At 47.0% G+C, this 12,765-nt stretch overlaps 1 protein-coding gene across 1 annotated transcript in view; it reads left to right on the plus strand.

The window, feature by feature from the left end:
- Positions 1–12,765, plus strand: part of LOC119965687 (polycystic kidney disease protein 1-like 1) — a 289,484-nt gene that overhangs the window by 186,804 nt on the left and 89,915 nt on the right. Inside the window, exons 37-39 of the mRNA XM_038796448.1 lie at positions 124–262; positions 365–449; positions 7,445–7,633. Coding sequence (XP_038652376.1) covers positions 124–262; positions 365–449; positions 7,445–7,633 — 413 coding nt within the window. The remainder of the gene's footprint in view (positions 1–123; positions 263–364; positions 450–7,444; positions 7,634–12,765) is intronic.

Raw genomic sequence — 12,765 nt, forward strand, 5'->3', positions numbered from 1 at the left:
GCCGAATGGCCGCCTCCTGCTCCTGTTTTCTATGCTTCTATGATTGTATTGACGTTAACTATTCGAAACTAAACAATGGAAATATTGAGTATAATCTCTCAAGTAACTTCTTAATATCTCCAGAGCGCAGCAGTTTGTTTGAACAGCCCATGATGAATAGAACCCAACATTGCCTTCCAAGTTGGTGCAATTATCTGGCCTGGGTGATCTGCCTTTTGTTTGCTTTGGTGTGCACATTGATAACAAGCTTGTTAGGATTACGGTAAGAAGAACTGCAGTTTGTATGTCGCATTTCAAATTATTTGATCTCTTTTTAAAATATAAATTAATTTAATACTGTGGCAATCTCTCTTATTCATTTCAGGTTTGGACCAACCAAATCTATATTATGGTTACATTCATTGTTCTTCTCCCTTCTGTACTGTGTCTTTGTCATCCAACCTATTGCAGTAAGTATGAAGAAAGACTACTGTCTACCTGCTATAGAGGTGCAGTGTGGTCTACTTGCTCTCCTCCAAAGAACAAAAACACAGGGACAGATGCCAGCCCTTCAGGTCATTGATGCTGCTGCATTTTTAACATGACAGCCCTATCTTTACAGTCTCAGACCCCTGATAAAATCATTGTTATGTTGCACTTTCCGAGTGAGCAACGAAAAATAATTTGAGAGAATTTTTGCGACAATCAAATGGTAATTAACTGTTGTCCATGAAGGACCACTGGCACCTCACTCTATTTGAGAGAGGCAGTTGCTTATATTGCATTTGGTGCACTGCTTCACATTAAGCATTGGCAAGTCAAGGAGGCAGGCCTCTATGAATGGCCACAGCTTGTATGGGGATCGAACAGACGCTGTAGGTGTCATTCTATACCTCGGCAACTGTATTGAAACTTCGACATAAAATGCAAAGTGCAATGTTTTATTACATGGTTCACCCATTTATCTTTCACACATAGTGCATAAGGGATGATTCTATCCAATAGTAAGCTCTTCCTCCCTTAACCATTGGAAGAAGAACATGTCATTTGACCGTCAAGGCTGTTCGGTCATTCAATCAGATCGTAGCTGATCTGTATCTCAACTCTACTTACAAGACTTTGGTCCATATTTCTAAATATTCTTACTCAACAAAAATCTGTAAGCCTTTGTCTTGATATTTTCAACTGATTTAACATTCACAGTCTTTTTGGAGAGAAAGCGACAGACTTCCATTACTTGTATGAAGAAGTGCTTTCTGATTTAACTCCTAAATTGCCGAGCTCTCATTTTAAAAACAGTTGGCGGCATTCTCCCAACGGGAGTCTAAGTGCCGACGCCGGAGTAAAAATTAGAGTGTTTTACTCCGGCGTCGGCGCCCGTTCCCAGACCCCTATTCTCCCCCCTCCGTGGGGCGAGCGGGGGGGGGGGGGGGGGGGGGGGGGGGGGTCGCGGGATTTACGGGGCCTCAGCGCGGCATCAGAGACCTGGCGCTGCGTAAAAGACGCAGCGTCTTGTGTCCCGCGCATGTGCAGTGGGGCCGGTGCCAACTAGCGCATGCGTGGTGGCCATCCTCCACCAGTCCGACCTGCACAAACATGGCAGATGGATCCAGGCCCGCCGGCGGAAGAAAGGAGGCCTGCCAACAGGTTGGTCCTGATAGTGTACCAGGCCCCTCCGGTGGCACCCTCCGCCCTGGGAACGGAGCCCCCCCCCCCACCCCACAGGCCGCCTCCCCAAGCCTTCGCGATGAGTACCCACCGGCAACAATGAGGTGTGGACGGCGCCGGTGGGACTAGGCCGTTTACGCGCGGCCGCGCCGGAGAATCACTGCTCGCCGTTTGCGGCGATTCTCCGACCGGCCTGGCGCGATTTGCGTGCCGCTGGTTTCGGGGGGGGTGGGAGAATCGCGTGCTGGGGTCGGGGTGGCGTGGCGCGATTCGTACGGCGCCCTGGCAATTCTCCCACCTGGCGGGAGGGGGGGGAGAATACCGCCCAATGCCACTTATTCTGAATTCCTCCACTTGAAGAAATTGGGTGGGATCCTAACGGGAGTCTAAGTGCCGATGCCGGAGTAAAAACTGGAGTGTTTTACTCTGGCATCGGCGCCCGTTCCCAGACCCCTATTCTCCCCCCTCCGTGGGGGTAGCGATTTATGGGGGCGGTGCCTCGGCGTGGCATCAGAGACCTGGTGCCACGTAAAAGACGCGGCGCCTTGGGTCCCGCGCATGCGCAGTTGGGCCACTCGCCAACTAGAGCATGCACGGTAATCTCGCGGAGCGCTCCGGCCCTTCACCAACATAGCGCCGGGATTCTGTGGCCGGCCGCGGAAGGAAGTAGGCCCGGGGGGAGGGGGGGGGGGGGGGAGGCAGGCCCGCCGATAAGTGAGCCCTGATCGCGGGCCAGACCCCATTGGAGCCCCCCCCCCCACCCACAGGCTGCCCCCCAAGCCTTCGCGGCGAGTACCCGCCAGCAGCGACCAGGAGTGGACGGCGCCAGCATGACTAGGCCATTTACACGCCGCCACTCAGCCCATCCGGGCCGGAAAAGCGCCGCTCACTGCGGCGATTCTCCAAGCGGCCCTACGCGATTGGCGCGGCGCTGGTTTCGGGGGGGTGGGAGAATCGCTGGCAGGTGTCAGGGTGGTGTGGCACGATTCGCACGGCGGCCCGCCGATTCTCCCACCCAACGGGTGGGGGTGGGTGGTGGGGGGAGAATACCGCCCAGTGTTTCTCTGTTTCTACTCCATTAATTCCTTTTTATCATTTTTATCAATTTAACCTCTTAATAAGATAACCCCACAACCTTCTGAACTCAAATGAATATAAGACAAGTTTATGCAACCTATCCTCTTGCAACTTTTAAGCCTGGTATGAATTTAATGATTAGATGTTTAACTCCTCCAAGACCAATCTGTTTTTCCTGAGGTTTGGTGTCCAAAATTGAAAGCAGTGTTCCAGACAGGATCTGATCAAATCATTGTACAACTAAGCATCACTTCCTCACTTTTAAATGCCTACTTCTCTGAGACAAGGACCAACTTTTTATGAGTCCTTTTTGATTGCTTTGTGCCTGTATGCTCGGGTTTAATGTTTTATGTATTCTGTCACTTAAATCTTTCATCCTCCATAATCTCTTATCTCTCACCATTTATTTTCTGACTTTCAACGATCCATTGAACTCCATCTCATAGAATCATACAGTACACAAAGAGGTCCTTCAGCCCATCATGTCTGTGCTGGCCATCAAGCACCTATCTATTCTGATCCTATTTTCTAGCACTGATCCATAGGGTTGTGTGCTATGGTATTTCAAGTGCTCATCTAAATCCTTCTTCAATGTTGTGCCCCCTCTACCTCCCTTTCAGGCTGAGTTCCAGGTTCCCACATCCCTCTGGATGAAATGGATTTTCCTCAAATCCCCTCTAAATCTCTTGTCCACTACCTTAAATCTATGTGCCATGTTTATTGACTCCTCTACTAATGGGAGAGGTTTCTTCCTAACTACCCTGTCTGTGTCCTTCACAATTTTGTAAGCTGGTTTAGCTCAGTGGGCTAGACAGCTGGTTTGTAATGCAGAACAAGGCCAGCAGCACGGGTTCAATTCCTGTACCAGCCTCCCCGAACAGGCGTCGGAATGTGGCGACTAGGGGCTTTTCACAGTAACTTCATGACAATAAAGGTTATTATTATTACACCCCAGTTAGGTCCCCCCTTAGCCTTCTCTGCTCCATGGAGAACAACCCCAGCCTAACCAATGTCTCTTCATAGCTGAATCGCTCCAGCCCAGGCAACATCCTGCTAAATCTGATCTGCACCCTTTCCAGTGAAATCATATCCTTACTATTGTGTGGCAACCAGAACTGCACACCGTACTCAAGCTGTGGCGTAATGAGCATTTATACAGCTCCATCATAACCTCCCTGCTCTTATATTCTATGCCTCAGTTAATAAAGGCAGGTATCCCAGAAACCTTCTTAACCACTTTATCTACCTATGCTGCTGCCTTCAGGGATCTTTGGACATGCACTCTCAGGCCCCTCTGGTCCTCTGTACATCCTAGCATCTTAACTGTTCATTGTATAGTCCCTTACCTTGTTTGTCCTCCCAAAATGCATCAACTCCTTTTTTCAGGATTCAATTCCATTTTCCATTGTTCTTCCAATCTGACCAGCCTGTCTCTATTGCCCCATAATCCAAAGTTTTCTTCCTCACTATTTACCACACCACCAACTTTTGTGTCACCTGCGAATTTACTGATTACACCCCCATGTTGCCGTCCAGATCATTAATGTACACTACAAACAGCAAGATAACCAGCACCAATCCCTGTGGGTCACCACCAGACACAGGGGGCGGGAATCACGCCGCGCCGGTCGGCGGCCGCTTGCAGCGGCCCACCCCTGGCGATTCTCCGCCCCGCGATGGGCCGAAGTCCTGCTGGTTCTTTGCCACTCCCGCCAGCGTAAATTAGGCTAGGTCCCTTACCGGTGGAACCTGGAGGCGTGGGCGGGCTCTGGGGTCCTGGGGGGGGGGATGTGGGTGATCTGGCCCCGGGGGGGTGCCCCCACGGTGGCCTGGCCCACGATTGGGTGGGGCCCACCGATCCGGGGTGGGCCTGTGCTGTGGGGGCACTCTTTTCCTACGTGCCGTCCGTGTCAGCTTCTGCGATGGCCGGCGCATAGGTGAACCCCCCCTCCCCCCCGCGCATGCGCGGACCTGCGCTGGCCAGCAGAGTCCCTTCGGCCCCGGCTGGCGTGGCGCCAAAGGCCTTCCACGCCGGCTGGCGGGGTGCAAACCACTCCGGCGCCGGCCAAAGCCCCTGAAGATGCAGAGGATTCCGCACCTTTGGGGCGGGCCGACGCCGGAGTGGTTCACGCCACTCCGTCCCGCCAAGACCCCTCACCCCGCTGGGTATGGGAGAATCCCGCCCAGGTTTTCTTTGTGACTGGAAGCCTTTGACCAACACCCTCTGCCTCCTGCCACTGAGCCAAATTTGGATTCAATTTGCCAAATTGCCCTGGTTCCCATGGGCTCTTACCTTCTTGATTTAAGCTCTGAAGTCCTGTCACATCTAGTCGTCCAAGGCGGTGGACAATTAAACAGCTCACTAGAGGAGGAGGCTCCACAAATATCCCCATCCTTAATGATGGGGAGCCTCGCACATCGGTGCAAAAGATAAAGCTGATGCATTCTCAATAATCTTTAGACAGAAGTGCTGAGTGGATGATCCATCTCGGTCTACTCCGGAGTCTCCCAGTCTCATAGATGATAATCTTCAGCCAATTCAATTCACCCTATGTGATATAAAGAAACAGCTGGAGGCACTTGATACTGCAATAGTGCTGAAGACTTGTGCTCCAGAACTTGCCACAACCCGAGTCAAGGTGTTTTGTTACAGCGACTACAATGGCCTCTACCCCGCAATGTGGAAAATTGTCATTTACACATAGAGCAGGACTAATTCAACCTGGCCAATTAGCACCCTTACCACTGTCTACTCTCAATTGTCAGTAAAGCGAGGGAAGGGGTCATCAGCAGTGCTATCAAGCGGCACTTAACAATAACCAGCTCGCTGATGCTCAGTTTGGGTTCCGCCAGTGCCACTTAGCTCCTGACTTTATTCATACATGAACAAAAATGGTTCACACATGGACAAAAATGCTGAACTCCAGAGGTGAGGTGAGAGTGACTGCCCTTGACATCAAAGCAGCATTTGGCTGTGTATGACACCAAAGAGCCCGAGCAAAACTGGAGTCCAATGAGATCAGGGGGGAAACACTCCACTGGTTGGAGTCATACCCAGCACAAAAAAGGATGATTGTGTATGTATCACAGTCCCCTCCCTGCTTTCTCTGCCTATGCCGTACGTTTCCACAGTGAACACAGATGCAAAATATACATTTAATACCTCACCTACATCTTTCGGCTCCAAACACAGGTTGCCACTTTGCTCCCTAATGGTCTTACTCTTTCCCTGAATATTCTCTCGCCCATACTATACTTATAAAACACCTTGGGATTTTCCTTCATTTTACCCACTGATATGTTTTCATGCCCCCTCTTCGCTCTCCTAAATTCTTTAAGTACCCTTCCTGCACTTTCTATATTCCTCAAGGGCATCCACAGTTTTCAGCACCCTGCATCTGTCATAAGCCTTCCTTTTATTCCTTATCCAATCCTGAATATCCCTTGACACCCAGGATTCTTTGGAATTGTTAGTCCCACCCTTTTTTACGGGAACATGTTGGCTTTGTACTCTCTCACTCTCTTTCCTTTTTGAATGATTCCTGCTGCTCTAATATGGATTCTCCTACAAGTAACTGCTCCCAGACCACTTTGGCCAGATCCTGTCTTATTCTATTAAAATTAGCCCCCTCCTCCCCTCCACCCCCCACCCCCAACTATAATTAGGTTGAGCACAGTAAGAACACCAGTTATAACACCAGGTTAAAGTCCAACAGGTTTGTTTCAAACACTGGGTTTTGGAGCACTGCTCCTTCCTCAGGTGAATGAAGAAGTATGTTGACATACCTCTTCATTCACCTGAGGAAGGAGCCGCTGAGACTCCAGCCTAATACAAGCTCTGAAACCCACTTTTAAGCAGGTAAATCCAGTGGCACTTCACTCAAATGTGGTCATCCGACTTCAAGGAATGCCTTGGAATTCCCACATGCTGCAGACCATGCAAAACACAGAACTGAGCCACCCGGTCACACCTTTAGTTCAAAGAAACACATCGTTTTTTTCTACTCACTTTGTGTCCCTTTGTAACTTCTTGCTTCTTCCCACACAACCTCTTGTGCCTGCTCGCTTAGTGTCATTTCAGATTCATAGAACCCCTACAGTGTAGAAGGAGCATTCAAACCAACGGGTCTGCACTGACCCTCAGAAAGAGCACCCTAACCTCGGCCCAATCCTCTTTCATGACCCCAGTAACCACACCGAGGGACCAATCCACCAAACTTGCACATCTTTGGACTGTGGGAGGAAACCTGAGCACCGGAGAAAACCCATGCAGACATGGGAAGAATGTGAAAACTCCACACACACAGTCGCCCGACATGGGAATCAACCTGGGTCCCTGGTGCTATGAGACGCCAGTGCTCACCACTGTGCCATCCCCTTGTTAAGCATTGAGGCAATAATTTGAATAAGTAACCTTGAATTAAAAGAACACTGAATAGATGTATCAATGATGAGGGTAAGCCCAAATGATACTCAATAACCCATAATTTTATTTGCACATTAATAAAACTCTGCAATAGGTAAGCTTCTATTTTCACATTTAAAATTGTATTTATAAAAATCATTAGCTACACCTAGTGGCTGAAAAGTAGCATTATATGCTCTGTGCTCTTCTCTGTGTCTGCTAAGATTAAATACTTTTGGGTACCAGTTTCTCTTGTGACAGATTTAAATGTACCATTTTCGGAATTTTTCCCTCACTATTCAAATTCCTTTTCAGATTTTCTGCACAGCAGCTGTTGTTGCACTGAAAAACAAGGATTGCAGTGATATTTACATTAGCCTTGTTGATTCTAATTCTTCATCCGAAGCCTGCAAGCAATGGAATTCTAAACCTCAATTTCTTTCTGAGCATTGTCCCATTGATACCGATTACAATCCATACAATTCCTCTATGGATCTTGACAGGGTAACACTTGCTAACTATATTGCCTTATTTATATGTATTTCCCATTACAAAAATGCCAGTGTGTTTCATATGTTTGTGTGTTTCAAAAACATAACAAAATTGGGAAAATTGACTCCAGCCCACTATCCAATGACCCGTGCTGGAAAGGGTGTGCTGTGAAAGTTAGGTGAAGAGTAAATCAGGCTTCCCAAGGTAAATAGACCATCAATATTCACCATCAAATTATGCACAAAGAATGGCGACTTGGATAAGGCACTGGAGGGTTGTTGCTCCCATTAGCCAATGCACGATGAGTGGTTCTGGTTATAGCTTCAAAATCATTAACCACTAGTTATAATGGTTTACTCAGTAATTTGTTTATATCTCTTGGCTCCTGAACATTAGTGCTCTGATAATATTACTATTACTGTTTAATTGCATATAAAGGTTTTACTGCATTGTGTTATGTTAATTTACAGCTGCTTATTCCAAATGTAATGGGCCAATCAGGAGAGAAAGGAGAAAATTAGTTGTTGCTAATGTTAATATTGTGCAACATTTTAGTTCTTCATGGTGCAACAATAATTATGTTTATTTGTGTGTTGGCACAATGAAGTTAAAAGATAATTGATTGTTTAAGCAAGCATGCCAAAATGGAAGAGTTGTTCCAGCTAACTGATAGAAGCGATCCTGCTCCATATAACATTATAGCGTATTTTATTTCGGGTGTATCCTCTCCCTATATACTGACAAAGGAATTTTACAAATACCTTTTTTAAAGATTAAATGTTTTATCTGACTGATTGATTAACCAGGTTACTTCTCTATGCAACCCAGCCCCTGCTGTCTCACACTATTTCCACTAACGTTCTGACTGTAAACTTCCTTTCTTGACACCCATGTTAGCTGATACTGTTAATGGTTCCCCTCTCTTTCAGCTCTGCTGTCATCACCCTACGATCAAAAAATCTTTGATTTGTCCATCCTTGTAAACTAATACTCATTCTTCAAACATTCTTTCCTGTCCAAAGTCCTTTATGGTGTCAACTTTCACATACCTTTTTGTTTGAATCCCTCCCAGCACTTCCACCCATGCCCCCCCCCCCCCCCCCCCCCACCTGTCGCAGTACCAAAATGGCTCTTACCAAAGACACAAAGTAATGCTATGTGAGTGTGGTAAAGGTAAGTCATCCTCATCCTTCTCAACCTGCCTGCATTCTACCGGCCTCTTAACAGTTAAATTCTACGAAGGCGGAAAACATTATCTTCAGTTACGACAAACTCCATTTCCTGCCTCTACGTATTTCCCTGTCTGATGCTGAGTCAGACTATTTACAAGCTTGGTGTAGTATTTGACCCCAAAATGATCTTCCTACCATATATTCACACCATCACTAAGACCGCCTACTTTGACCTCTGTAATATTGGCCTGCTCTGTCTCCTGCTATCCCGAAAAGGTCACCTATGCATTTGTTACATCTAGACTTGATTACTCTAATACACTCCTGATCGGTCTCCCATGTTCTGCCCTCCATCCAAAACTCTCTTGTCCGTATCTTGACTAACCTGAAGTTCCATTCACTTATCACGCCTGTGCTTACTGAATAACTGTCTCCCAGTCAAATAATGTTTTGATCTTCAAATTCTGATCTCTGTTTCCAAGACCCTCAGAGATATATCTGCTGTCCTCTAATTCTGAACTCTTAAGCTGACTTTAATTGCTCCACCAATGGTGGCTTGCCTTTAGCTGCTGAGATCTTAAGTTCTGGAATTTCATCTGAACACCTCTCTGTCCCTGTGCCCCTCTTTCCTTGGGAGGATGATCCTGGAGACCTACCTCTCAGACTAAGTTTTGGTCCTCTGGGCAGATATCACCTTTTGTGGTTCGATATCAAATTTTGTTTTGTAATTTCCCTGTGAAGCACCTTGGGTCTGGAGTGCCTGATCACTCCCCATTCAGACATTTTAATTTGTTTCCCTTGGTAATTTTATTTTAGAGTACCCCTTTAAGAGGAGGTTAATTTGTTAATTTTCTTTCTTAGTTAAGTGATGCTAAAAAGATTATAAAGAGACAATTCCAGAGCCTTAATGTCATGCTCAGTCCCAAGTGCACTCATGATGTCAAGGTGGAGAAAGCATGCTACCCCAGAGTGCAGTGGATGCTGGGACAGTGAGTAAATCTAAGGAGGAGCTAGACATTAATTGGTAATGGGTTGAAGGGTTGTGCAGAGCGGGCAAGACAGTGGAGTTAAGGCCAGGATGAGATCAGCTATGATCGTATTGAATGGTGGAGCAGGCTCGAGAGGCTAAATTGCCTATCCCTGCTCCTAGCTCATGTGTTCTAAGAAAGAACTACTCTGGCTGATTTCACCATCCAGCTCTTGGTCTGTAGCACTACAGGTAACAACAGCCCAAGCACAAATGTAGTGCTCATGATCAATACGGGATTTCTTGATTAATATGAAGATCAGAGGTTATGGTGAGAAGGCAGGAGAATGGGGAAGAGAACATATCAGCCATAATCAAATGGTGGAGGAGACTCGATGGGCCAAATTGTCTAATTCTGCTTCTATACCTTATATACTGATGTGGAGCTACCCATCCGAACTGACTCCCGTTTAGATGGAATTTTTCATTGGCCTCGGCTCTTTCAACCTCCACTGAAAACTTCAGCAATTTGAGCTGTCCTGCAGAAATCTCTTTTGTGCCGTCCCACTTTGCAGGAGGGGTTTCCTATAGGAGTTACTGTGCACACTCTTCAATTTCTCACCCTCATCAAACATCTGGACAGGTTGTGGCATTCTGTCTTCTTGTCTGGAAGTGGCAATTGGTTCCCTATGGTGGAGTCCTCCCCTTTCGCATTGCCAATCTGGCATGATGGGTGTTGCATGCAGCAGTGATGTGCAGGGCTGGTGCTAGGAATTGCGGGCCCAATTAGAAAAGTGATGGCGGGGCCCCTACTCTACAAAAGTAAAAATTTATGTATGTTTATATTTCGTGTAGTTATGCTCGTCTTTAACCAAAAAAAAACATTAAATGCTTGATATACTAAAATTTTGAAACTTACTTACCCGGGCGGAAGGATTTGGCGGCGCCCAAGGTGCGGGGCCCAATTTGATGAAATTGGTCAAATAGGCTTAAAACCGGCTGTGGTGACATGCAACAAATGATTAAGATGGATCATGGATGTGGAGGACAGGTGTGGGGGAAGTCCTGTGAACCATATACAAAATGAGGGATTTTTTTTTTTTTATAAATTTAGAGTACCCAATTATTTTTTCCAATTAAGGGGCAATTTAGCGTGGCCAATCCACCTAACCTGCACATTTTTGGGTAGTGGGGGTGAAACCCACTCAGACACGGGGAGAATGTGCAAACTCCACATGGACAGTGACCCAGAGCCGGGATTGAACCTGGGACCTCAGCGCCGTGAGGCGGTTGTGCTAACCACTAGGCCACCGTGCTGCCCACAAATGAGGGGATTTTGGCAGGAATTCTCTGGTGTCGTCAGAGGTCCTGGAAGGCAGGGTGACTCCGAGTCCAGAGGTGGCAATATTTGGAGTGTCGGGAGATCCAGAAGCCCAGGAGGGGAGAAAGGCCAAAGTTTTGGCCTTTGCCTCCTGGTGGCCCGGAGACAGATTCTGTTGGGATGGAGGGACATGGAGCTTCTAAAGGCAGGTGTTTGGGTCAGTGACATGGCAGGGTTTCTTAGGCTAGATAAAATTAAGTTCGCCTTAAGGGGTTCATTATAGGGGTTCGCTCGGAAGTGACAGCCTTTCATCGACTTCCAAGGAGAATTGACCAATAGCAGGACGGGGGGGGGGGGCGGGGAAGAGAGAAGGGGGAGGCATGGAAGCGACGAATAAGGTTGGGAATCTAATGTAGGGGTAGATAGGGTCAGGGCTGGGGGGAGTTGGGTATGTTATTGCGGGGTTTTTGTGTGTGCTGGATCTCTGTTGTTTAAAATGTTAAAATTATAAATGCCTCAATGAAATATTTTCTGGAAAAAAAAGACGGATTGCGGATACTCCTGCTGCTTGTAATTTCTGTGACCGTAAGTCCATTTTCCATGTTGACCTAGTTGTGTGAGGTTTTGCCCCCTCTCCCTTTTAATTGTCGAAGGAGGCTGGTCCTGAAGTTTTGTTTGCACTTCATCACCACACTCCTGATCTTGGGCGGTCTCGTGCAGAGAGGAGCAGGCAGGTCGGAAGGCTTCATTGTTAGCCTTCTCCTAGGTATGGCCATTTTAATAAAGGCACCGGGAGTCCAAGGCGAGACATTTATTCACACAAAGTTATATACATGAGGCGCAGCTACAGCTTATCGAGTCCTCTCTCCTTTCTTGTCTGTCTCATGCTGTCTGATCTTTTATCCCAGTGCTTGTAAACTACCCAGCTTGCATTTCCAATGAGCACAGGCAAACAGTCATCCTCAATTGGATGGGTCATGTGCATGTTATTACAGCATTGTTGTCTGATAACAGGTCCAGGCAGCAGGTGCTGAGAGGGATGTTTGACCTGACTGACTGCTTTTCTTTCATGGTTACATCTGTGCATGGGTGTCCTTGGTGAGTGCACTTGAGACCTACTCAGAGACTGGTGGCCCCACAGTGACTGGAGTGGATTATCAGCCTGGAGAATGTTATTTTAATTTGCTAAATTTTTTTTGTCGCTTTTGTTTTCATTACTCAGCCCCTTCAAGGGGCTGATCATTTGAGTATGTGTTCATTTGTTTCTTTGATTGCTCAACAGAGTATGAAGGGACACTTGCCCAGACTCAGGTGCAGGCTAGCAAATGGCCATCAACAGGTCCAGGCAGCAGGTGGTTGAGAGAGTCATTCAACCCGACTGGCTGCCCCTCTTCTGTGGTTATGTCTGTGCCTGGGTGCCTTGGAGAGGGAGCACTCTGTCCATCGGTATACTTGAGGCTTTCTACAACCAGTGTGCACTACAGGGTCTGATGGGCATCGTCATTCCCCATAATTAATTTAATTTGCTCAGTTTCTGTTGTACTTTTCATTTTGTTGCAATAACCTGACAGTACCCCTTTAAAGAGTTTTCATTTGTTTAGTCACTTATTTGATTGCTCAACAGACTAGAAAGAGTTGCTTATTGACACTGGTGGTGGGTTACAGAGTTAGGACCTATATATTT

The sequence above is a fragment of the Scyliorhinus canicula genome, chromosome 5 (genome assembly GCF_902713615.1).
Source record: "Scyliorhinus canicula chromosome 5, sScyCan1.1, whole genome shotgun sequence".
Classification (NCBI taxonomy): Eukaryota; Metazoa; Chordata; class Chondrichthyes; order Carcharhiniformes; family Scyliorhinidae; genus Scyliorhinus; species Scyliorhinus canicula.